The 27,549-nt window shown below is 40.6% G+C and overlaps 1 protein-coding gene across 1 annotated transcript in view; it reads right to left on the bottom strand.

Annotated features, from left to right (window-relative positions):
• ITIH5 (inter-alpha-trypsin inhibitor heavy chain 5) overlaps nt 1-17,256 on the bottom strand; it is a gene marked incomplete at its 5' end in the record, with an annotated part of 75,451 nt that extends 58,195 nt beyond the window's left edge. The window contains 2 exons of the mRNA XM_084253973.1: nt 6,850-6,894; nt 17,167-17,256. Coding sequence (XP_084110099.1) covers nt 6,850-6,894; nt 17,167-17,256 — 135 coding nt within the window. The remainder of the gene's footprint in view (nt 1-6,849; nt 6,895-17,166) is intronic.
• Nucleotides 17,257-27,549: the final 10,293 nt, after the last annotated feature.

Below are 27,549 nucleotides of genomic sequence, written 5' to 3'. Positions count from 1 at the left end.
CAGTAACTCTGTTCCCATAGGAGCCCCTGCTGTTACTCACACTTCAGAGTCCTTGCATTCCTGTGACAGCATTCTCAATCCACACTCTACTCAAGTCACTGGTGGGTTAATCCTACTCCCCAAGGCTACCCAGCCCTTATCCTTGCCCTTCCTAGGTTGTAAACACATGGAGAAAAAGGATCATGGCTTATTCCTCTTATTGTTTAATCATAGAGTGAAATTCAGAAAATATTTATGGAATTGAAAGTTCTGACTCTTGGGCAATTAGAGAAACATGTATATCTCCAAGAAAGAAATAGCAACAAAGCAGTATTTATTAAGCATTACTATAGACTAAGCTCTATGAAGGATTGGGAAAAAAAATTACACATGGTTCCTTTTCTAGGGAATTTATGATCACATTGGGAAAGAAGTGCAAAAAATACAAAGTATCATAGGAAGACAGAGGTGTTTGTGTGTTTGTGTGTATGTGTATGTATTTACTTTACTTACTGTCTATAAGAGCATCCAGAATTTCAAAGAAAGAAAGAGAAACATATGAGGTGTATAAAAGAAAGGTTTTAAAGTAGATGTAGAATATGTATGTAATGAAAGAGAAGAAAAAGAACATTCTTAAAAACACAAAAGACACAGAAGTAGAAATGAACCATAGCACATCCATGAAACAAGGAATAGTGCAGTTTACTCAGAAAGGATGGTACATTGTGGGAAGAATATTGAACAGGTGAAAATAGTCAGGAAGTGGAAAACCCCTAAAAGTGAAGCACAGAGTTTGGAATGGCAGAGGTTCAAGAATACGTGCCATAAAAGGAAGCTATAAAACAGTTGCTTCAATTTTTCCCAATGCACAGTTCTTAAAACTCCCATATGCTTCCCATATTTATAGTGAATTCGTTATTTCATTTGGGGATGTCAACTGGAAAATAAGGGGCAAAAATCAAATCTTCCTGTGACATCATAATTTCTTCATTATTTTTCCTACAAAGGCTAAACAGATGGAAAAGCAATTTGAGGCAGGGAGTGTCTTAATTAGCTACTCGAGGGACCAAAGGTTTCTGTGTGACTCATGTGAGTCACTTAAAATCAAGCCACCCAGAGGATGTCCTAAATTACCCAGGATGCCATCTGGAAATCCAACTAAGGAATGTTTGCAATGGCACTTGCCAGAACTCAGGCTTCTCACCAGAAGGTTAACCTTTTGTTGTTTAATTCTGGTCTAACATTTCTTCACAATCATTAGAAAAAAGAATTTTGGAGATGGCACCTTCAAAACCATCTAACTCAACTCTCCCTGACTTAATAAAAAGAAGTTTAATGGGTGGTAGTTGGCTGACTTGGAATGCAGAGATTTTACTAGACCTTAATCATCCCTCTCCTTTTTAAGAAAACAATATTACCCAAATTGTTATTCCAAGACACAGAAGTCCTCTAGAAGAGGCACCCCCAATGCTGAATTGACCACCTTGGGGAAATAGTTTTACCCATTCAGAGACAGGGGGTGCCATCAACTCTGAAATACCTGTTTGTGGAAATAAATCCTACTTAGCAGTACTGTATATGGTTAAAGGAAAGGATGAAATGCAGTTATCACTTTGGGGTAAACAAAAAACCTACTCTCCACATATCCTAAAAATAGATAACCCATGATGAGATCAGAGTTGGGACTAGGAAGAGAGATCATATATAACAAGCCATCATTGCAGTAATGAAACCCAACAGCATGCTACCAGCTCCATTGACTATATTTTCTTTCTTTCTTTCTTTCTTTCTTTTTTTTTTTTTTTGTGGGACCCTCGCCGGTAGCCAGGGATCGAACTGGCGCTGCAGAGGCTGCGGGCAGCCTTGCAGCCCAGCGCTCAACCGCTGCGCCACCAGGGGAGGGCCCTTGACTATATTTTCTATATCCTTGAAGCTCTGGCATTTAGGACCTTGATCCTAGAGAAACAGCCCCTCCCAGAGCTAGTTAATCCCAGAGATAGCAAAAGACTTGCCTGCAAGTACTCTTTCCACATATAATCAGCGCTCACACACCCAATACCTCCTTTATCACATACACACCAAGCCAATATTACCCCTGCTCTAAATCACCCAAGATCACTGGATAACTAGGGACCACTCCAATAGTCCAGAGCCTGCCAAAATTGTTCAATCTCTCTTATCTTAAACTTACTCAGAATATCTGACCTGACTCACCAATTCCTTCCTGCAAAAACATCCATAAAAGCTCCAGGTCACGCTCTCCCCTCTCTCCCTTTGCCTCTTGTCTGATCCTGGGTTTCCTGTGCAGCCTGCATGGCAAAGCCTTGCCTCCTGTTCTAGGAATCTGTGAATATCAACCTCTTTCCTCATGATCATTTCCGGTTCTACATGTCTCAACATACCTGCTTGAAACAAAACCTCCATACAAATTAGACTACCTATATGAAGGAGAGGTCCAGACATGACCCTTTCCATCAGAAGTTTACTAATGACAGTGAATTGTTTTAGGAAAATCAGCTCAGTATCTGTGAAGGAAGCATGAAGATTCATATACAAAGATACCCCTGCTTTTCAAAATATAAATGCCTTTTTGTGCATGAGATGCCTGAAACCTTCATAAAAGGGGTGCCTAATTAATTGGGAATGAACTCAGGCAAATCCCTGTGGTATGTGAACTGGCAGTGATAGGAGAGTACCAGCTGTTGCCACCCACATTCTACTCGTTAATTAGAAAACATTCAGAGACCTTCAAACTTGTGTGGTGTGGGTAGAGGATAAAATGTAAGGAGACTAATAGGGTAAACTGAGGCTAAAGAGGGAGGCAGGAGCCAGATTACACGGGGTCTAACGTGTCCTAAGGAGAACTGCAAATTGAAGAATTTACAAAAGACAGTGACACAATCAGATCTACAGCTGGAAAAATCATTCTGATATCAGCTGGATGGGTAAGTAAAGTTCATGTTAAAAATATACATATACTACGTGTGCAAGTAAGATTTAACATTCCTAGAGCCCCCCTAAGAAAATCTAAGAGATCACATAAATAGTCTAAGGCAAAGAAAATCTTTGTAGCCAAGAATGAAAACTCAGAGGTGGTGAATAAAAATAAATGTAGCTAATACTTAGAAACTTTAAACATTTATATGACATGCAGAACATAAATGAAGGTATTAGACACAAGACAGATGTATTTGTCTTTTTTGCCTCTCTCTGCCCACCTTCAGAATGCCATCTACAAAGGACAGGATCTTTTCTTTGCTTCATTTATTGCTATATTCCCAATGCCTAGAACAATGCTCAGTAGTAGAAAGCATTCAAAAAAAAAATATTTGTTGAATGACTGAATATGGGCATGCAGTTCTTGCTGGAAGACTATTACCCACCAGGCTCTAATATTTCTGCACATTTTGCAAGCAGAGACATGACCAGTCTTTGTTTTGCACTATCTTTTCAAGATGCTTAGGTTGTGACTGGCTTTAGAAAAGGAGGTAGGGTCTTCCTTTAGAGCAAAGGGCAAGTTGATTCAATATCCAGAATATCAAAGAGAATGCTTCTCTCTGGAATCAAATATGAGGGAGGATTAGTGTTCATTCTAAAAGAGTCAGGTTCCTCTCACATGATCAACCAACCACACATAACCCTCTCTGTTTCATCTTAGGGGAAGTGGACTTGAGGAATACGTGCAAATGTGGAAATGCTACTGCTACTACTGAGAAATAAATCAACCTTTGAATTAGACCCAGGAGTCTGTTGTTTTTTGGGGTTTTTTTTATTGTATTATTTTTATTAAGGTTACATTGGTTTGCAACATTGTATATGATTTAGAGATACAGGTTTCCACTTCTGTAGATGTAAGTTAGCACAAAACACCCAGCACCAAAACACCCATAATCCTCTACCATCGTCCATTGAGCCCATGTGTTCGATATTACACCTTCTCCCCTTCTATCAATGACTTTGCAATTAGATTTTGATGATTTGTTTTGGTCTAGTTTTACCTATTCCTTTTTTGTCTATCTTTGTTCCTTTGTTTCACCTCTTTATATTCCACATATGAATGAAATAATCTGGTGTAGTCTTTCTCCTTCTGACTTCAATCACTCAGCATAATCCTTTCCAGTTCAATACACGTCACAAATGAAAGATTTCATCTTTTTTGTAGCTGAGTAGTATTCCATTGTGTATATATACCATATCTTCTTTATCCACTCATCTGCCACTGGGTACTTAGGTAGTTTCCATAACTTCGTTATTGTAAATAGTGCTGCAATGAACATAGGAGTGCATAGATCCCTTCAGTGTCTTTGCATTCTTCAGATAAATATCTAAGAGTAGAATTGCTGGATTAGGTGGTATATCTATTTTAAATTTTTTTTATTTTATATATATTTTTACATCATTTTTCATTTTTGCACAATGTATGCATTTTCATTTTGGTTATAGTCCCCATACAATTTCCACCCCCCTTGTTTTGATCCTACTCCCTCTTCCTCATCCTGTAGTGTGTCTCTGGTTTATAGTTGCTTGTTGATTTTATTTTGAGAAACTTCCATACTGTTTGCCATACAGTCTGAAACAGTCACATTCCCACCAACAGTGTACAAGGGTTCCTTTTCCCCACACTCTCACCAACACATGTTGTTTCTGATCTTTTTGATATGAGCCATTCTCACAGGTGTGAGGTAATATTTCGTTGTGGCTTTGATTTGCTTTTCCCTGATGTAAGGGATGATGAATATTTTTTCATAAGCCTGTTGTCTATCTGTATTTCATCTTTGGAGAAGTGCTATTTAACTCTTCTGTCTATATTTTGATTGGGTTATTTGTTTGGCATTGTTGAGTTGTATGAGTTCTCTGTAGATCTTGGATATAATCCCCTTGCAGATATATGGTATACAAATTTTTTCTCCCATTCCATAAGGTGTCTTTTAATTTTAGTAGAAACTTCTTTTCACTGTCCAAAAATTCTCTGTTTGATACAGTCCCATTTGTTAATTTTTGTTTTGGTTTTCCTTGCCATTGCAGTCAAATCCTCAAAGACAACCCTGAAGCAAATATCATGGAGTGTTTTGCCTTTGTTTTTTTCTGTGTTTCATGGCTTCAGGTATTCTATGCAAGTTTTTAATCCATTTTGAATTATTATGTATTGGATAAGGTAGTAGTTTAGTTTCATTCTTTTGCTTGTGGGTGTCCAGTTCTCACAACACCATTTGTTGAAGGATTTTCCTTTCGTCATAGATTAACTGTCTATATAAGTGTAGGTTTATTTTTGGGCTCTCAATTCTATCACATTGGTCTGTGAGTCTATTTTTGTTCCAGTGCCATACTGTTTTGATTACTATAGCACTGTAGTACAGAATGAAGCCTGGGGGCATGACTATTCTTTTTCATTAGAATCACTTCCTTTGTTACATTCATTCCTAGGTATTTAATTCTTTTTAATTTAATTATAAGTGGGATTGCTTTCTTGATTTGTTTTTCCTCTGGTTTGTTATTTGCATATATGAATGCAACAGATTTTTTGCATATTGATTTTGTAGGCTGCCACTTCACTATACTGCTTTATTGTTTCTAATGTTTTTTAGTGGAGTCTTATAGGGTTTTCTATGTATCTCATCAGATGGTCTGCAAAAAGTAATAATTTTAACTCCTCTTTCCCAATTTGATTTCTTTTATCTTTCCCTTGCCTAAATAAGGCACATCCTGTTTTCTGTCAATATTCATGAAATTACATCTTATCTTGACTCTACAATTCTTATCATGCTTATGTTTACATTTGTCTGTCTAAGATTATGTGAACATGAAGTAAAACATGAAAGAATAAATGCAGGGCTAACAAACTTGGGGCATAGGAGCAGGACTGGAAGGATTGGGGAAGGAAAGTAGAAAGAGGAAGTTCAGTTAAAAATGACAAAAATACCAACAAAGAGGGTTATAATTGTGACATTGGTGATAATAAATCTAGAATTGATTCAAACACCAGCTAGGTTTTGGGAGAGCTTGGATATATGTCTTCTTCCTAAAGAATGGCTTGTAAATGCACATCTGAGAGCCTGAAGTTAAGTCCCCATATTTTTATATCACTGCATGCACATTAGTGAACAAGACTCAGATAGTTTCAAGTAAGCTCTCAGGTTTTCTGAACATCTGCCCAAGTTGCAGTCTGTTGACCTTGCCCAACCCTTATCACATGATGCTTCAATCGACAAAAGTAAAATCTTTGGTGCTGTGGTTGTTTACTTCACAACCAAGTCTTTTTTTACCTTGTGTAAGAAGGTGATAAAAAAAAAAGTGAAGGTTAATTTAGGGGGGTGTGTGTGTGTGTGTTTGTGTGTGTGTGTTTAAGGCTTTTGAAATGCCATACTTTGTCCTTATAGTCTTACCAAAGTTATCAGGTCTCTTTTCGGGAAAAAAAAAATCATTTAAAGAAAGTCTTATTGGGGGCCTCCCTGGTGGCACAGGGGTTAAAGAGACAGCGCTATCAAGCTATCACCAGCACTGAAGCATGAGTTCAATCCCCAAGAAGCTAACCCACATGGCGCAGCAGACCTCTCCTTCAGCCATGTATTTCAGCAGATCTGCCTGTTCTGCTCCCCACTCTCTCTGGTGAATCCTCTCACATACCACCCCACCCCCGCACCTCTGGCTTATACCCCAGTTCTTGTATGCATAAATAAATAAATCTTTAAAAAGAAGTCTTATTTTTAGAAAGTCTTAATTTTTAAAAGCTGGGCTGTTGCATGTTAGAATTCATCTATACGCAACTTTGTAAGCTTTGGAGAAGTTGCCAGCAAAGCTAGTGGCTGATTTAAAATACAGAGAGAATAGACACGAAACAGACTTTCAAGATGAATCAATGATGATACCTACCAGCCTTTGCAGCAGCCTGACTTGTCTTGGAAATCTGAGTCCAACCTACAATAGGAGAAGAATCATGAATTATTATTGTGGCATCATTCCTAAAGAGCTATATGAGAATCATTCAAAGTGATTCAAATCACAAAACAGACTACCCAACCCGAAGAACAGTTTTGACCTTTGATCCAGGCCAGGATTCTAATTCATCCCTCTTAAACCTGGTTGACTGCTTATACCAGGAGGTCACACGACCTTGTCATCTTACTGTTCCTAAATCTGTTAGAGGAGTTTGTCAAGAGTTCACTGAAATATCACATATTGCATCTGTTACTATAAGTGAATATTGGTTCACTCTTATTCTGATGGGCTCATGTATTCAACTCAAAGCTCAGAAAACTCTGGAAGCAAAACTAAACTTACCTTAGATTTTCTTAATATTTATTTTCCCACTTGTAGGAGTATGGTGGGGGGTGAGCATGGGAAGATGATAAAATTATCTTTAAAAAAAAATCACATTACTAATTAACCAGTCCCTAAGGACCATTTAAAAAGTCTTAGCAGGTTGTTGAACATTATGCATGACTAATCACTGTTTAGATACCAGAAGTGTTAACTAGTAATAAATTATCCTCTCTAGAGGGCAATTTGACAATTTTGATGAAAAACTTGAAAAATATGACTGGATTTTCTGTATCGTTCTTCAAGAGTGTAAGTAAAAGTTTTTTTATTGTATTTACAGTTGTGTAACCATCACCACAATGAATTTAGAGCATTCTTATTATCCCAAAAGGAATCCTGTACCCCTTGACTGTCACCTTCCAGTCCCCAACTCTCCCAGGGAGCTAGACAAACACTCATCTATGTTGTCTCTATGAATTTTTCCTTCTGGACATTTCATATAAATGAAATCATACAATATGTGGTCTTTTATTTCTAAATTGTCTCACTTAGCATAATGTTTTCAAGGTGCATCATTGTTGTGTCTTATGTTCATACTTCATTTTTTTAAAGTCTAAAAAACATTCCATTGCATAGATAGACCATGTTTTTATTTACGCATTCACCAGTTGATGGCTCTTTGGCTATTACTATAATGTGGAACTTGCATGAACATTCATATGCAAGTCTTTGTGTTGGAGATATGTTTTTATTTCCCTTAGGTAGATAGAAACTTAACTGAGTTGCTGAATTGCATAGTGAATTTAACTTACAAGAAATTGCCAAGCTGTTTTCCAAAGTGGCTGCAATACTTCCCATTCCCACCAGTATGCATGTCTTTTAATTTAGAAATTCCACGTACAGAAAGGTCTCCTAATGCGGGCACGGGGACCAGTCAAAATATAAATGTACAAGAAATTCTGTGTGACTTTTAAAATAGCTGTTAATAATTGGAAATTAGGGCCTTCCCCGTGGCGCAGTGGTTGAGCGCTGGGATGCGAAGCTGCCCTCTACAGCACCGGTTCTATCCCCGGCCACCAGGCGAGGGTCCCACATGACGCACAGACCTCTCCTGCCACCCGCTGCTCCCCTCAGCAGTGTGCTTCATCAGTCTGCCTGTTCTGCTCCCCGCTCTGGCTCTGGTGAATTCTCTCACCCTCCCGTGCTTCTGACTGTACCCAGTGCTTGTATAAATAAATAAACAAATCTTTTTAAAAAATTGGAAATTACTTAAAATATCCTTTTAATGTGTTTTGGTTAAATACATTATGATTTGTCAATTGGAATACAGCTGTTGAAAATAATGATATGGGTCTATATTTATTAACATCAATAACTGGATATCAATTACTGGACTTCAGTGTTCTTTACCAAATACATCTCTAGCTCTCTGCCACAAGAATTGCACTTCTGTCACCCTAGTGGGAAGGGAGAGTCATATGACTGGCGCTGGCCAATAAGCAATAAGCCATAAATGTAAGTAACCCTTGTCACTTCTGGGCCAAATATTGAATTGCAAATGTGCAATCCTATACCACTGACCTTTCTCTCAAGCACAGTAATTAGCATGGTTTGAGATGCTACCCCATCAAATCCAAGTTCTCAAATGACTACAGTATACATAGTTGTTCCATAGCTAATCCAAAATGGACAAGTTATCTCAAGCAAGACTTGAAATTTAGGGGTTGTTCATTACCACAACATAACCTAGCCTATCCTGGCTGATACATTCATGACACATTTATAAGTGATGAATCAGGTGACAAAGGACTGTAGTTCATATTTTTGGTAAGTGTATGCTGGTATATGCACCAAAATGCTAGTGGCTATTACCAAAGACAGGTAAATTCTTTCTTTGCATTTTTCTATTTTAACCCTATTTTTGACAAAATGGAATACACTGTTTCCATAACAGAAAAACAAGAATGATATTTCCACTTGAAAAATGAAAATTATAACAAAATATTTTAATCCTTGCTTTTACTGATTCCCCCCAATGTACATATACTATTACAAATTACCATTATAGACCATTATCAAGCCTCGTGTTCTATAAAACACACAACAGAAAGAAATAGCACAGGATGTAGGTTGCTGTCCACCCTGACTCCAAATGGGAACCACACTTACTGTGAGGATAGCAGTTTCTATTTCTAAAATGAGATGGGATATACAAGAGGCTGTCCAGGCAGAGGCCATAATAGTATCCTGGGTAAGGTCTTTGCCAGCTCTGAAGGTTCATCTCAAGTCTTTCCCTTTCTGACATTGTGGGCCATTTTCAGAAAGCTAGCCTAGCCCCTCACAGATATTAAATTTACCAGTTGACCTTAAGTATTTTCTTTGAAGTCCCCTCCTTTATAAAGTAGGTTTTCCAAGAAAATAAACAAGATCTAAGGAGAACAAGAGATGTTGGTTTTTCATTTTTGAGATGACTATCTGACATCTCAGGGGATTACTCTGGCTACACTTCAATCCAAGTTTAAACTCAGATTGAACCATAATCAAAACTTCCTGGTACACACTGGTTCCCAACTAGTTGGCAATGGAAGTAACATCAATGTCAGCATCACTGTTTTTAGTTAAGAATTCTTGATTCCTTTTATTGTTTCAGGGTTTTCCCACTGCCTTTGTAAGAAAATGGAGTGAGTGTAGATAACTGGCTCAAGTGAAATGTCAAGGACTACCTTGAAAGCAACCTCAGAGCTGTCACCAACCTGTTAGGGGTCTCTAGTCATTGACTTTAGAGAAACTTCAAATAAGATTCCTTGCTCCTACAGAGCTAAGCTTGTTTCTCCAGCATCAAAAGAGAAGATGTCTGGACCACAGTATTTCTTGAGAAATAAAAGCCACAATCCCTGCATCCAGGACAATACTACCTAACTTGGAAGAAATAGACCCACAAAAATATAATATACAGGGAATTTTTATAAGTTACAAAGGAATGAGGAGGAAAAGAAGCATTCATGATGTTCATGAGTGACCATTAGTGACCACGTGATGGCGGTATGGCTGCAACTAGTTATGTAAGATGGTTGTTGGCATAGAATTAAAGGGGAGGAGAATTTAAAGGGAATCAGGTTTGATGTAGTAACAGTGTTGAGAAATAGCTGCATAAATCTACCACTCCCTCTTTAACATGTGTGAACCAAACACCTAGAGATAGGAGGATAGCCAAAGCTTTCCTTTGCACAAAGAATGTGACAATAACACTGTTTGGGCTGTAGAGTCGAAAATCTTCCCCATCTACCCCATCATCAGTTAGTCCAACTACTGGTAAAAAAAAAAATTCATAAATGTTCATAATTGGAATAGCAGGGATTATATATTTTTACCAGGATCTATCACAGCATCAGATCATGATAGAAAAGGAAGATAAATACCTTTAGAGCATTCCAAAATACCAGACAGTATCACTTATAAATGGAATATAGTAAACTATAACAAAAGGTCAGATAAAACCACACCAACAACCAACACTAGAAATTTGATTGTAGAATTGAGGCTAATAGAGGGGGGAGGGGAGACCATTGTGGGGAAGGGTCACAATTTAGCCCATGGGGGAGGACTATGGGTGTCTTGGTGATGGGTGTGGCAACACAGACCTGAAGGTATGATCCTATAACTCTAAATCATATGTAGTACTGTAACCCAACGTTAGCTCAGTTTTTCAAAAAAGCCCATAAATGGAAAAGATGATGGGAAGAGAGGAAAAATCTGTTCCAAATGCTGAGAGTGATTCTGCATATGCAGTACACTTACACTCTTTTGGTGTAGATGCTTTCACTTCCCAGGTTGGCTAAAAGAGAAACATAAAGGCAGGGTTCAGGCCTTCTGCTCTTCCCCTTGAACTCTATCACTAGGTCTGTGGTTCTAGGTCCTCTAACATCACTTAGACCATCAACTGACTGAAATCATGGGTTGTAAGAGGTTGTGTATATGGAATTTTCCACCAGTTGTTCCCCACTTCCTTAGTTTGTTCTGAAATCCTGAAACCAAGACTTAGGAACCTACATGTCAATTACCTCATAGATCTGTTATAAGACATTAAACAAAAGCAAAACTAAAGATTGGAGATGCCCTGGAGATGCCAGCTATCACCTGGGCTGAGAATAGTTGGTCTGGGATGATCCCCACTTGGGTAGTTCTATATCATCCACATAAACGTTTTCTCCCTTTCAAATAATGTTGTTCTAGATTTTGTTGTTATTGACCATTTGTGATGTGGGGGGGCATAACCTCAATAACAGGAGAAGAAGGGGGCTCCATGGTAGGACAGGTGGTTGAGCGCAGCGCTGTGAAGCTGTCCACAGCCTCTGCAGCACAGGTTCGATCCCTGCCGACCTCAGAGCAACCCACATAGCAAGCAGACCTCTCCTGTCTCTCCCGCTGCTCCCCTCAGCAGTGTATTTCAGTCAGTCTGCCTGCTCTATTCCCTGCTTTGTCTCTGATGAATCCTCTCACCATCCTGCACATCTGGCCTGTACCCCAGTTCTTGTATAAATAAAATAAATCTTCAAAAAAAAATAATGGGAGAAGAAGCCTAACTTGGGGATTTAAAAATCCAAATGATTTCCAGGCAGCTTTAAAAAAAAAAAAAAAGCAACTGGCTTTAGGCAAGATGAGCATGCCCCATCTTTTTTCTTTTCTTCATCTTTTCTTCATCTACATCTTCGCATGTGTCCATACAAAACGGACCTCGGTTGTGAGAAAACAATAAGGTAGCTCAGGATGCCCCCGGTTCCCCCAAAAGCTTAGGTTTTTATCCTGTGGCCCGTATTTCTAAAGAGACACTGATGTTTCTTAGATGCACAGAGTTTGTTAAATCCCCAGCTGGAATTCTGACAGTGTTAGGCAAGACTGCTCCAAGCCTTAGTATCCAGGGCTTTGGGAAGAGCACTAGTTAGGAAAGCGAAGCCATATACAACTTATCACCCAAATATCAGGGCTCCCCACCCTTTCTCTCCCCCTCTGCAAAGAAATAAGCTATGACTAGGAATGAGGAAATCTCTGGAACTCTCCCACGTTTCTCCTTCCCGGTTCAGCTTTCCATTGCACCAATTACACTGGTGCATATGAGGAAGACATACGGGGCAATCTGGAGCTCACAAAACCGTTTATTGACCTTACTTTTTAGAGAGTTAAAAATGGAGAGTTGTCTCCATTGTCTGTGTTTTCCCAAATACAAAGATTTGGTTCTGAGTGAAATATTTTAAAAAGCAAAACTCCAGAAATTCCCCATTCAGGGATTAGGAAGGTACCACTACCATCCATGTGATACACAAGCAGTTACTGAACATTTTCTATGTGCCACCAATAAAAATCACATTTAAACAAATCACATTAAATTGTAACTATGAAAGAGGCTTGCTCCTTGGAGGTGTCATTGAGAACCTCCCTTTGGCATTTAGCACACCTGGGTCTAATCCAGATGTGCACATGAGAGTGTGGACACATCACCTCTCTGGCTGGACTCAGTGACTCTCCTGGAAAGTAAGCACATTGAGACCTTCCTTGTAGTGGGTGTGCGAGACTTAACCAGGGGGTACAGGAATAATGAAGATAGCTAATATTACCTGACAGCTTACCTTATATAAATGCTTCACCTGAATGAGGTCATTTAATCTTCACAAACAACCATAAGAAGAAAAATGGGTTTATTATTTATAATATTCTATTATTATTTAGAGGCCAAAAAATAAGCTTCGGGATCCATCACCTGGACAATCCCTTAACCACAGGTAACATTTGTGGACTTTGCCAGTTTGTCAAAATAAGTCATTTGTTGTGATTTGTTTTCATCTTAAATAAATGTCCACTTTAGTACTTAATTTTGCAGTCATAATTTGATTATTTTCTTCAAGAGGGTACTTCAATTTGTGTAAACTTCATCCTCTTCTCACAGCCTAGATCCACCCCTGTTTATGAAATATGAACAGCTCTAGCTTGCAGATGATGAGACTGATACACAGAGAGGTTAAGCTACTTGCCCAAATACACACAGCCAGTTAGTGGTGGGGCCTATATTTGGACCCACAACATTTTTCCACAAGGATGTTGCACACTGTCACATCATTCAGTCTGGAACATCTTGGCGTACTCCTCATCATAAATGTTAACATTTCTTATTATTTTTACTTAGAATCCTAGCAAATTCTCTGAGACATTATGGACACTAAAATTTTTTGGTGGTTATTATCATTTTATAAATTTAAAATTTCTTTTATAATAATAGGAGCACAGCTCTATTCTTATTTAAGGAAATTATTAATTTGTAACATACAAAACATAAGTTCTACAACAGGCTGATTTTATACTGTAATTTGTAAATTAATGGTTATTTCCTGAAAGAGTCTTTTAAAGCAGTATTATTCTAGTGTGGTCCACAAATCACCTGCATCAGAATAGTCTGGGCTCCACCCAAAACTAATGGATCTATTGATGGGGATGGGACTCAGGAATCTGAAGGATGAAGGAACTCTCTGAGTGTCTATTTTCACAAGGAAGCTGGAAAACCACTGCCTATAGTAAGTCCCGCTATATGGTTAATATTAGCTTTCAGAAGGGGGGTGGGTAGAGGTAGGGTAGGAAAGAGCTTGAATCTAAGGTGTCATTCATAACATTACCTAGTAAGATAAATGATAAATAAAAATTGCAACACAAGCTAAAATGCAAGCTTAGGTGCAGTAAAAGGCATATACCATACGCATTTAATATTTAACATTTATGTATAATTTTGAAGATCATAATTATTAAGAATAAAGGACTAACTATATTGCCAGCTACTAGTCTAAGCTTTAAGCATTTTAATTTTCTTAAACTTCAAAAACCTTTTCAATTAAATAATCTCATCCCCATTCGAGAGCTGGGTAAGGAGAGGCTCTTAGACTTTAGGCACCTCTCTAGTTAATGGATTCTGGCTCTGCAGTCATACATATACACAAACACACACAATTTTAAAAATAGAATAGGGGGAAAGGTAAAATTGCAAAGTTTTACAGAACTTGATGTGTTGGAGTTTGTTCTTATTAAGTCATTTTCAAGATGAATAAATAGTGCTACAGTTGAAGACAGCATGAAATCACTAATTTGGGTCAAACCCATGTTATTTCCATGCAGAAAGGTTTAGAGACTGTTAAGCCTACTTGGACTTGCAGATGTTGAAGCTTTAATCCCTCCTCTTAGTTCATAAAGAGAATCTTTGTTTCAGTTCTTCCCACACCCTTCTCTTTCCACATCCCCCCTCCCAAAGTTTCAAGATCTTTACCCTAAATTCCTTCCCTCAGCACTTCCATTGCCTAAGCCTAACAGCAAGAGCCAGCAGTAAGTGCCCACACCCTTCTGGTCACTTTAGGCATGTTAATACACCTATCCTCATAACACTGTTATAGCCCAATTTAACAGAATTGGAAATTGAGGCACTGAGTTACTTGCCCAGCATCACAGAGCTGTTAAATAACCAAACCAGGAATCATGCCCAGGCAATCTGTCACTCAGGTCATGCCTCTAACCATTTACCAAAATATCGACCCTGTATTGAGTACTCACTGTGTATGGGTCTTTTCTACAAACTAGGAGCTGAAGCCTTACAAGTGTGCTTAAAAGGAGATACATCCTGCTGTGACCAGGCAAAAAGGAAGGCACATAGAGATTAAGCAACTTGTCCAGATCACACAACTGTAAATGACAATGGAAAAGGCAGCCTTTCTCTCTGCATCTAAAGCCTGTACTTTTCTCCACTGCACCTTGCAGTTTCCTGGAATGTTCACTGGTTATTCTTCCTGACAAACTACAGTAGAATGACCATGTCCCCCATTTGCAAATAAGCACATCTGAGAGGCAGAGTCAGCAAGAGAGAGCAATGTGACATGTGGTCAGATCTGCTCCTCAAACCAAGGTGTGGGAAAGGAGAGAGAAGGTGTGCCTACTTATCATCTCCCCCCATCCTGAGAAACCATGCTTTAAATTAAGCATTTTAGACATAATTTGAATGATAATGTGTAAGCAGCATAAAGATACATAAATATAAACTTTACTGGGGAACAACCACTTCTCCACATAAGGTCTTCATGTTGATATTTATGTGAGCCTCATTTACACTTTTCAAAGAGCTTTTCTCTTCATCAGACATATTGAGAGTTCATATTTGCAAGGTTTTAGTCACCTGTGGTTCAGACATTTAAAAGACAAATTCTGGGGCCTCCCTTGTGGTGCAAGGGGTTAAGCACTGCACTAAGAAGCATCCGAAGCCTCTGCAGCACAAGTTCGATCCCTGGCCGGCCAGGGAGCAACCCACATGGCAAGGCAGACCTCTCCTGTCTCACCCGCTGCTCCCCTCAGCAGTGTGTTTCGTCGGTCTGCCTGTTCTGTTCCCCGCTCTGTCTCTGGTGAATCCTCTCACCCTCCTGCGCATCTGGCCTGTACCCAGGCTCTTGTATGCATAAATAAATAAATCTTTAAAAAAAATAAAAACTAAAACAAAAATTCTACTTACCCCAAAAATACAAATACACTCATCCCAAGACATACATGCGCCCCCATGTTCACTGCAACATGATTCACAATAACCATGCATAAAGATGAGGCATATACACAATGGCATACTACCCAGCTATCGAATAAAAAGAGATGGAATAGCAAATCTACTATTTGCAACAACATGGATGAACCTAGAGGGCATGATGCTTAGTGAAATAAATCAGGTGGAGAGAGTCAAACACTATGTGATTTTACTCACATGTGGTACTTTAAAAAACAAAACAAATGAATGAACTATGTAAAACAAACAAACTTTAGACTAGAAAATCAAATTAGTGGTTAAAAGAAGGAAGGGGGCAGGGTGTGGGTGGGTAAATAGGGTAATTGGGTTTAATTGTATGGTGAAGGATAGAATTGGACTTTTAGTGGTGAACTTGATGTTGTATATACACATGCTGATTTTCCATGATGTACACTTGAAACTTATCATGTAATGTGATTTCAATTGAAAAAAAATAAACAAAACAAATAAATAGACACAAACTCTGGCACCGAATTAACTAGGGGAAACCAAATCCTTTGGTTTAGGGTCCTTTACACTGACAAACCATTGACAAGACCCGGATGCGAAAGTCAGGTTCTCCCAGTTTTCAGATGGAAAAGTCTGAGCTTTGGGAGAGTTTGGAACTTTTTTCAGATTGTCCTTGCTCTTGAAACTCCCAGGAACAACAGTAGCAACACTCCATCCCACACATGCGTCTTAAAGAAACTTGGGATTAACTTGGGGTTCAAGCTCGGCAATGAACAACAAAATTAACCAAATAGAAGTCTGCACAGACAACAGGAGGCAATGATTCTGCAGAACTTTGAAATGCCAGACACAGTTCTGGAGGAAACAGCACCATACGGACTCTCCCCATGAGTTATCAATAGACTGGGAAGCTCCCCGGCAGAAGGTTGGGGGAAGGAGATGGGGCGACGCCTCCTTTCCTGGTTTCCAGGACCGATTTAAAGAGGCCTTTCCAGGGGCATCCCTGGTGGCACAAGGGGGTAAGCACTGCACTATGAATCAATCCAGCAGCCTCTGCAGCACAAGTTCGATTCTCGGCCGGCCAGGGAGCTACCCACCCCGTGCAGCAGACCTCTCCTCTCCCACCTGCTGCTCCCCTCAGCAGTGTATTTCAGTCCGTCTGCCTGTTCTGTTCCCCACTCTGTCTCTGGTGAATTCTCTCATCTCCCACATCTCTGGTCTGTACCCCAGTTCTTATATGCATAAATAAATAAATCTTTAAAGAAAAAAATAAAGAGGCCTTTCCAGCAGCCACCGGCCCCAAGGAGGGCATGGGAAGGCACAGCAGCGCGCAACCCGGGGGGCCCTCCGTTGGTCCCCACCTCTCTCCTCAGATGTCCACTTACTTGCTCCGAAGTGCCATCCCAGCCCCGCGCCTCCTCCACCGACCCAGCGCAGAGCTGCAGCCCCAAGCACAGCCCCAGCAGCAGGAGCATGACGGGGCGAGGCGCGGAGGCCACAGCTGGGACGCGCGCAGGGACAGCGCTCCGGGCTCGGCCACGACCGCCGCGCTCCGGGAACAGCGCTCGGAGCTCCGCGGCGGGATGCGCGCGCACAGACGGCGCCGGGGCTCCCCTGCTGAAGCTCACTGTCCGCCTCCCCGCGCCCCGGCTCCAGGCCACCTCGAGCGCCCCGCCCCGGGACCGCCCGGCGCAGCGGGCCACGGGTTCAAGCCGGGTCCCCATGGCTCCAGGGAGGAGGCTCCTACTGGCGGGGTCCCAGCTCACCCTCCTGCCGGTCCCTCCCAGCTCTTGCTCTCAGAGCTCGCCCAGACTCCCTGCCCTTACTTTCTTGGCCAGCTTCTTCCAGCGCGTGTGACATCTTGCTCAGGACCAGACTATTCTGTCTGAGCTTCCTATTCCGAGTCCACCTGCCACCAACCACCAACCCCCACAACTCCCAACCCCAATCGACTCTGCCTCTCCTGCATGTTATGTAATTCCTCTTCAAGGTCTTACTTAAATCTTGTCGCAGAGGGACCGCCCCCCCCCCCACTTGCTAAAAGCCTAGAACTCCCCCTAAAACCTAAAACCAATATGAGGAAACCTTCTTCCTTCTACCCAGAAAACAGCCCTGAAGCTTAGAAGCCAAGATTAAGGGATGTCACTAAGTTATTTGAGGCAGAAAGTGTCCCCTTTGATGCAGTTCGGTACAAAAAAGAGGAAGCTAGAAATAGAACCGTGTGGTAGTATTTCAGGGGTTTTGGTTATTAATGGAGAAAACTTATGGCATTGTATATACTAGTTACAAACTGTTGACGGTATTTCCATTTTTTTATAGGGAGGATTTTTTTACCAACCATCCCCACTGGCCACTTACAGTCCAGTAGCCATTGTTTTATCTGGTAGACGCTCAGAAGAGCTGGAGTGGCTTGTTTATTTTATTTCCCAGCAGACAATCTCCTCCAAGACATATTTTGTGTCTGAAATAATTGCATCTAAATCAGTAAGCTGAATAATAACAGTGAGAGGCTGGCAAAAACCCCAATAACCAAGAATAGGAAAATGGTTAATTCAAATAATGGGACATCAGCTGTGGAATCTTATGCAACCAGTAATAATAATCCGGGGGGGGGGCTATGGAAATATGAAAATGTTTACAGTATAATCAAAAAGAAAAAAGGAGATAATATAACATTATCAACAGTATGGTTGTAACCAGGTAATAAGAACTGGGGAAAAACCATGAAAACACGCGTGTCATTTTGTGGTGCTTTCTCTTCTTAAAATATTGTCTTTACCCCCTATGTTTATAGCAGCACTATTTACAATAGCTAAGCTATGGAAACAACCTAAATGCTCAAAAATAGATGACTGGATCAAGAAGATGTGGTACATATACACCATGGAATATTACTCAGCATTCAAAAAAGATAAACTCATGCAATTTGCAGCAACATGGATGGAGCTGGAAGGGATCATGCTCAGCAAAACAAGCCAGAAAGAAAAAGAAAAATACCAGATGGTCTCATTCACAGCCGGAATTTAGAAAACCTAAATAAGGGACCAGGAAAAAGACTAATTATAATAAAGTAAAAATCAAAATCAACAAGCAACTATAACCCAGAGATACACTGGGGGGGTGGGGAGAGGGAGGAGAGACTAGGGTCAAAATAAGGGGGGTGGGAATTGTATGGGGAATATAACCAAGATGAAAATGCATTCATTGTGCAAAATGAAAAATGATGTAAAAAATATATAAAATAAAAATATATATAAAAAATAAATTTTGGGAAAAAATATATTGTCTTTACTCTTGTTGCAGTGCTGTTTCTTCAACACAGATGTTTGGAGAGGGGAGGGGAAAAGTAAATGTGTTGGCACTGCAAAATAAAAGGAAAATCTCTGTCATTAGCAGTTAATCATTTAATAGTCTAATCACTGGCTAATTTAAAAAACATGCAACTAACAGGAAGTAACAGCTGGCTCCACAAGGCTTCTACAACAACAGCACTGGTTAAAGAGAGCTTTGAAGAAAGTCAAAGGATTTTTATGTGTGGCTCTTTTACAGTCTCACCAGGTGTAATGAATGTATTCTGTCTCCCATGCAGAACTAGAGACTTTGCAACACATAAATCCTGAGTATAGCCTACTCTTTTTTTTTTTTTTTTTTTTTTGGTGGGACGCTCGCCAGTGGCCAGGGATCGAACTGGCGCTGCAGAGGCTGCGGGCAGCCTCACAACCCAGCACTCAACCGCTGCGCCACCAGGGGAGGCCCTACCCTACCCTCATTTTTAACTAAGGAGCATGGTTCAAATCTTCTGAATCAAGTTTTAGCTATTTCTGCCCCCTTCCACCCTTCACCAAGGAAAAAATACCTATTTATGAACTGAAAGTTGAATTTGGACAAAACCAGGTTGTTCAACATGGACAATAACAACTATTATATTTCAGTTTTCCAACAGAGCTGGGAGCACATCTCTGTTTTCCCCTTCCTGTGGAGTTAAGAACAGGAGGGGGCTGTGTGGAGGAATGGATAGCTCGACTTTGGCCCACACTTGGCCATTACCTAGCCACATGACCTGGGAGAGTTTCTGAAGGTCCCAATATTTGCATCTGTAAAAGCCTAGGTTCCTATATGACATCTGGTATCTATCTGACTGAATAGAGGCAGTCTTTTAAGACCATGTATGTACATATAATAAAAAGAAGACTGATAGTTTTCCATTGCATAAGCAATGATTTATATTGGCCTTCTAAATAAGGATGAAAAAATTAACTGCCTCTCCCAGGGGTGTAAGTTACCCCCCCTGTAGCGGCAGGAAGGGTACTGTGCAGGATTTTTATGATTCGAGCAGACAGGGTAAAGGAGAGTCCTGGAGCCCTCAGTGGTTTTTCAGGCTTTTATTGGGATTTACCAGGTACACTGCTGGCAAGGGGTGCCAGGGGGCCGGGAGGCTGGCAGGTCTCCCAGCCCCCAGTAAATCTTCACTCTTTCTGGGCTATCCAGCCTTCTCTTGTGACCTCTGTTTCTCTTTCGCTCTTCTCGCTCTACTGGCATCTATGAGACGCCACCCTTATAAGTCCAGTCTTAGCCTAGGTATACCCACTTATGCATACTCACACCTTACTCCAGGTGTCAGCCATCAGGCATGCATTCAGTACCGCAAGGATCCATCATCAATCCTAAAGGCGGGAGGGCAGAAAAGCCTGATAATTTTATTTACCCTACACCCCCAAACACACATCTATGCTTTGATCCCACATTTCTCGTTTCACCTGTGGGGCAAGCCAATTTCCCAGTTTGAGGCAACAGAACTCCCAGAACCTTTACTGGAAAAGTTCTCAGAGGATCTCTCACCCAATCCCAATTTTTCATGGAGACAACTCAGAGGGCCTGCCCAGGACCACATGCCAATTAGTGATAAATCTCAGGCTTTCATGGATAGAATCTGAGTACAAAGCTCAGCAGCAAGGGCTTCTGTTTGTGTCTGCACTCAGAAGCTGCCCCACCTGGATCAGAGTCTCACTGTGCCAGCTCTTTCTAGGAAATAGCTCCCAAGTAACTGAAGGGTTACAGAAGGATTCCAGAATTTTAGAATCTGTGTTATTAAAGTTATTGGCTTTATCCTGGTCTCCCATCTTACACTGCCAGTGGATGGGCCTGGCACCCGTTAGCCAAGGTTGGCTTTTCCTCTGCCTTAAGTTTATATGCTTCTACCCCCTGGTACCTCTATCCAGCTGCTCTGAGATTCAGTTCCCTCCCCCCCACCCCCCCCATCCACTGGGTTTTCCCTTCAGCCACTCCCTCATCCTTTGAGTATCTATAAGGCTTTTGTTCTGTTCTGGGTCTGCTATTTCTCTTCTCCTTGGTCTGCCTCTTTTTATCTACTTACATGGCCTTGTATTTCTCTTGGACCACTGACAACTTTACATAATCACTACAGTCCCTTACAAGCTTTTCTTTTTTTAATCAAGAGCACTGGGGAAGAAATGGGTTCCTTTTGACTTTGACTTTGGAAATTTCTCAAACACCTTTGATATCTTGGGACCCTAGTTATATGCACTATTCAGCTATTATATTAACCATTGAGTTTTATCTAGAGAGATTTGTGAAAGAGGAAATAGAGAATGCAGTTTTCTCATTTCTTATGATTGAGGATTTGCTGAATTTGTCAACTAGTCACAAAATGTAACACATATTTTATTTTAATTATCTTTTTGCAGATTTGAGACCCAAATTAGACTGATTTCCTTATAGGCAAGGCTAGTCTCACACTCATTTTTATATCCCTGGACTCTGGTACATGACCTGAAATAAACTAGATATGAGGAAGGGGTGGTGGGTGATTGAAAGCAATCTACCTGCCGGGAGCTATCTTGTGCTAGCCGTGTGTGATATAACAGAACTTTTAGATAAGTTCCGTGACCCAGAAGAAGATATGACACAGATGTGATTATGGAACTAACGAATTTTGAACATTATTTGAGCTCAATTCTGAGATGGTAAGTGAGAGGAAGGTGAGACTGTAGATTGTGAACTGGAAACTTTAGAGAAGGCTCATAAGAAGGAAGTGAAAATCAGATTTTGGGGTCTCCCTGGTGGCACAGGGGTTAAAGTCTCAGCACTATCAAGCTTATGTCAGCCACTGTGGCATGAGTTTGATCTCCACCAGGGAGCTAACCCACATGGTGCAGCAGACCTCTCCTGTCTCACCCACTGTGCCCCTCAGTAGTGTATTTCAGTAGTAGATCTACCTGTTTTCTCCCCACTCTGTCTCTGGTGAACCCTCTCACCACCATCTCCAAAACCTCTGGCCTACACCCCAGCTCTTGTATGCATAAATAAATAAAAATAAATCTTTAGAAAAAAAAGAAAGAAAATCAGATTTTGAAAGTCAGAAGGAGATAGAGGAAAGAGACACTATAAGATTGGGAAAGCCTTTGAAATTAGAGAAATAACACATAATGCTGGGGGAAATTTGGTAGTAATCAGTGGAATTTTCTTGAACTGAAACATTTTTAAATAGTCCCCAAATGTATACCTGCTCACCAGTTTAGGCTTATGACAACATTTTTTCTCTAGTTTCTTGCAAAAGGAGAGAAATTAAGACATTGCATATTTTATCATGAACCAATTTTTTTTTTTTTTTTGCTTTAAAGAGCTGTCCTGTGCTCTAAGAACTTTGTCACTCCCACCAATGAGTTCCTCACTGTGGGCCAGTGGAGTGGGTGAGTGAAAAAAGTAAGTCTCCAGGAGAGGTGTGTATGTTGGGGATCAGGGGAGGATGGAAGAGAATAGTGACACAGAATGTTATGGAGGGGAGGAGGGGAAGCAATGTCATCTGAAAAGGCTCCCGGATGATTCAGAAATCCTGTCCACAGAACCCCACTATCATTGTGCTCTACACCTAGGACTTATCAAAATGAGCACTATTTCAGTTATCCATGTTTGCTCCTATTATCAATACTATACAGTGAGTGTGAGTAGTTGAATACAATTACTTTTCAATGACATCAGTGCTTTAGACTTACCACCCAGGATTCTCCAGACTGAGTGACTGTGAGATGGATCTATAGTGACACATGTAGAAAGCTCTGTAAATAAGCTTCATAATTAAAAGTCAAAAAAATATAAATCTCTGGCAGCAATCTCTATCAAATCTGCACATGCAGCTATACTTTGACCCATCAAAACTGCATTAGGGAAGTTATACAAATAAACTTGATCATATACAAAACAATGTAAGTACAAGTTTCTTCATTACAGCATTTGTAAAGCCAAAGACTGGAAATAACCCAAAAGTTCACTATTATGAATTTGGCTAAACATGATATGATACCTTGAAGCTATGAGAATGAGGAAGATTTCCATGTATTGATATAGAAAGATATGCAATATATTATGTAATTAAGATTTAGAGCAAGTGTAGTTTGTACTGCATGTGTGGTGTAGTATGTACTGTCTTTAGTGTAAGAAAAGAAAAGGAAAAGAAAGCATATTCATAATTGCTTGTATTTCCATAAAGATTATATGAAGCATAAACAATGAAGAGTGTTTGGGGGAGTCACAGTAGTAAGAAGATGGGAAAAATGTAGAATCCAGGGCCTCCCCGGTGGTGCAGCAGTTGAGTGCTGGATTGCGAATCTGCCCGTGGCCTCTGCGGAGCCAGTTCGATCCCTGGCTGCTCCCCGGCCATCGGAGGAGGGTCCCACATGGCACGCAGACTCTCCTGCTGCCCGCTGCTCCCCTCAGCAGTGTACTTCGATCCTTCTGCCTGTTCTGCTCCCTGCTCTGGCTCTGGTGAATTCTCTCACCCTCCCGCGCTTCTGACTGTACCCAGTGCATATATAAACAAAAACAAACAAACAAACAAATAAATAAATAAAACATGCCTCTATTAAAAAAAAAAATGTAAAATCCAGCAGAGGAAGAGAGGGATTTTGTTTTTACATTTAATACTTCATTTTGATCATTGAACACTGTGAATTTACTACTTGTTCAGGATTAATCCAGTAATTTAAAACTGTAGCTGCAATAAAAACAACATAAAAATAGTGGAAAAGCTGATTTCTAAGATTTCTTTCACATTAGACATGACCTCACTCAGGCTTGTGGGGTAAATTCTAACCTAAATAGCATCCAAGGAGAAAAAAGAGCTCCCCTACTTTTTACCTCCTGGGAGTCACTCTCCACACACACACACACACACACACACACACACACACACACACTGCTCACAAACTCTGGCCTCTTAAACACTCTCTTGGTCTTGCTTGCCCCAGAGTTTTGCAAAGATTCGTTTTTCTGGGATACCCCCATTTGACTCCCTACCCACTCCTGCAAATGTGACTTCCTCCAGGTCCTCATCAGATTGACGTGTGCTATTTATGCCTCTTAATACAGCTTTGCTTACATGTCTTTTTCACTAAATACACACCCTATGGAGAGCAGGCCCTGTGCTGTTTCTTTGTCTGCTTTGCCAGCATTCAGCATATTCCCCGAGTTTGAGAAATGTTTACTGGATAAGTAAGGATGACTCAGTTTAAATGGTATGCTTATCGTGTTGTGCATTTTGGGATTTTCTGTAACACCAGTCTACATGGCTACTAACTAGATGTAAGACCTTAGATAAAGTGTTTACCTTTTTGGAAGTGAATTACTTTTTTAAAAAAAGCAAAAACATTATGTTGACTCTTTAAAACATTTTAGTACACAATTATCCTGCCTTATTATTTCTTCATCTTTGTGAGAGTTATAATTATAAGAACTGGAGAAAGACTATTGTAGATTATTTTTTTAAAGATTTCTTTTTATTTATTTATGCATACAAGAACTGGGGTGTAGACCAGAGGTGGAGGGTGAAAGGATTCACCAGAGACAGAGTGGGGAGCAAAACAGGCAGATCTACTGAAATACACTGCTGAGGGGAGCAGTGGGCAAAGTGGGCAAGACAGGAGATATCTGCTGCGCCAGCTTGGTTAACTCCGAACTTAGGTTGCAGTGGCTGGTATGATAGCTTCATAGTGCTGAGACTTTAACCCCTGCAAGGGAGGCCCCAAGACTACTGTAGTTGAGACCCTCAATACAGTATTCTATCTGATGCTTAATTTTCTCTTCGAGTATTAGATTCCTTATGGACTTGAATTTCACATGGTGAGAGGAACCACTTTTAATTCATGAATTTCCCCAATTCTATCACATTTTCTATTGTAGAGACCCTTGTCCCTTCAAGGATCTCCCTTCCTCCCCAAAAAAATCTGCTCTCAGTCTGTACACAACTGTTAAAATGGCTCTCCAAGCCCACACTAAAAGCATTTCTTTCCCTTGAAAATGTTGAAATTTATAATATATAGGGATAGATTTCTTATATTCCTGAGGTCACCACAAGGCACAAGTAGGATTAATTTTGCTTTATTTCCTAAAAGTGCACCCCAATAATTAATCCAGTTCTTCACTCTTCAACATTAGCTATAGATGAAAGTCTTTACTCTTCTACTTCTGCACTAGTGTATAATTCAAAGTCAGGTAAACAGTTCTGAAGATCTCTTTGTATTTGTGTTATGGCTTGTCTCCATGCTCATTAAACACTGTGATCTCAGTGCAAAGTTTAGAATCATATTTATCTTCTTTTGGAAGGAGGGCTAGAGTAACAAGTAGTATCCTAGTTTTCTGGGCCTTAAGCTGAACCACAGTTGACTTGGACTAGCACTGAGGGCATAATACTCTGGTAGAGATGAGTTGGGTTCATCCAGCCCAAGGCCAGATATTAATGCCCCACCCTGCTACTTTCTTTGGCTCTGAGGCATAAAGAGAGAGATGCCAGCAATACCTGAAGTTAATCCACAAGGAGTGTTTTCATTCCAGACATATGTTGGGAGCTGTCCAGAGCATTTTCGCCAAAAGCTACCGGTGTGTCTTTAGAAGACTCTCTATGAAGGCCAAGCAATGTTGGTTTTGTGGTTGATACTGAGAGATCTATCTCTTTCCCTGAAATCAGGTCCTTAAAAGGAGCGATTATCGTGTTCTTTCAGCAGCGCTGATGGGCTTACTGCCTGTTGGAAGGGAGAAAGCTGCTTATCTGTGTTAAGGGGAGAGTAGGCTTGGTCTCACAGGTGCAGACGTGTGGAACAAAAATACTTAACCCTTTTTTCTACATCTCAAGATTACCTCCATACTGAGTTCCCATTTTCTCACGTAGAGTAAGCTTTATTCTTGCCAACTCATGATAGACCATTAATATCAATGTTTTTGAGAAATCAAGTAATGTTTTCTTAACTTAGGATTCTTTGCCTTTCCATGCATCTATTGGATTGGGTCTAAGTCCATCAAGAATGAGATGGAGGGCCACAAGGGGTTAAGTGTCAGCACTATGAAGCTATCCAAAACTATTGCAGCATAAGTTCGATCCCCGGCCAGGTAGATGACCCACGTGGCGTAGCAGACATCTCCTGCCTCACCCTCTGCTCCCCTCAGCAGTATATTTCAGTCAGTCCTCCTGTTCTGTTCCCCACTCTGTCTCTGGTGAATCCTCTCACCCCTCCCCCCACCTCTGGCCTGTATCTCTGTTCTTGTATGCATATATAAAAAAAAAAATCTTAAAAAAAAAAAGAATGGAATGGAGGTATGAGCAAGAGAAGACACTGGCCCATGGTCATCACCTGCATCACGGACTGCATGTAATCCCTCAAAATACATATGTTGAAGTCCTCACCCTCTATGTGATGTTGTTTAGAGATGAGAACTTTGATATATTAGGAAGTCTGGAAACTCAAATGTAAACAAACAAATCTAATTAGAAAATGAGTAAAAGACATGAGTAAACATTTCACCAAAGAGGATAACCAGATGACAAAAAAAAAGACATAAAGATGCTCCACATCATCATCTATTAAGGCCTCCTTGCTTCATTCACTCCCCCTTCTCTAGGTTCCACAGCTGATCTAGATTTGTTCACACAGATCCTTCTACTGAGACTCCTTTCCCAAATCCCACCCATTGAACCCCCTCCTACTTTGGGAAGCTCTACTGAAATGCTCTTTTCCTTTTTCAGAAGATCATAGTCACTAGTGTCACTCTGGCTGGTGCTTTAGTTACTTGTGGGATCTCATCTCTCCTATGAAATTGCTAAATTCCACAAGGCAGGCGCCATGTTTCCCACCTTCTCACAGGCCTTTGAAAGGTACACAGTGGCCACCACCATGGCTTACACATGATAGGTACCTTACACATTTTTATTCAGGTGAATCCCACAATGAGTTCCTTTGTAAAGTGAAGAATCAGGTCATAATAATGATAATACTTGTCTAACAATATGTTGCAGGCACTATTTGAAAATCTTTACAAAGATGAACTCTTGGTAATAACTGTAAGGTAGGTATTACTATTCCCATTTACAGATAAGGAAGCCGAGCCTCCCTGGTGGCACAAGGGGTTGAGATGCACCCTGTGAAGCTGTCCACAGCCTCTGCAGCATGAGTTCGATTCCCGGCCAGCCAGCGAGCAGCCCACAAGGTGCAGCAGACCTCTTCTGACTTGCCTGTGGCTTCCCTCAGCAGTGTACTTCCATTGATCTGCCAGTTCTGTTCCCCAGTGTCTCTGGTGAATCCTCTCACCCCCGCCCCCAACCCCCGCACCTCTGGCTTATACCCCACTCTTGTGTGCATAAAATAAATAAATCTTTAAAAAAAAATACAGACAAGGAAGCCAGGACACAGAAAGGTTAAGTAACGTTCTCAGCATTATAGCTAATAAATGATAGAAATGAAGGGGTCAGACTTGGATTGTCT

Source organism: Talpa europaea (genome assembly GCF_964194135.1).
Source record: "Talpa europaea genome assembly, chromosome: 14".
In the NCBI taxonomy this organism is placed as follows: Eukaryota; Metazoa; Chordata; class Mammalia; order Eulipotyphla; family Talpidae; genus Talpa; species Talpa europaea.
This window is presented reverse-complemented; position numbering and strand designations above follow the sequence as displayed.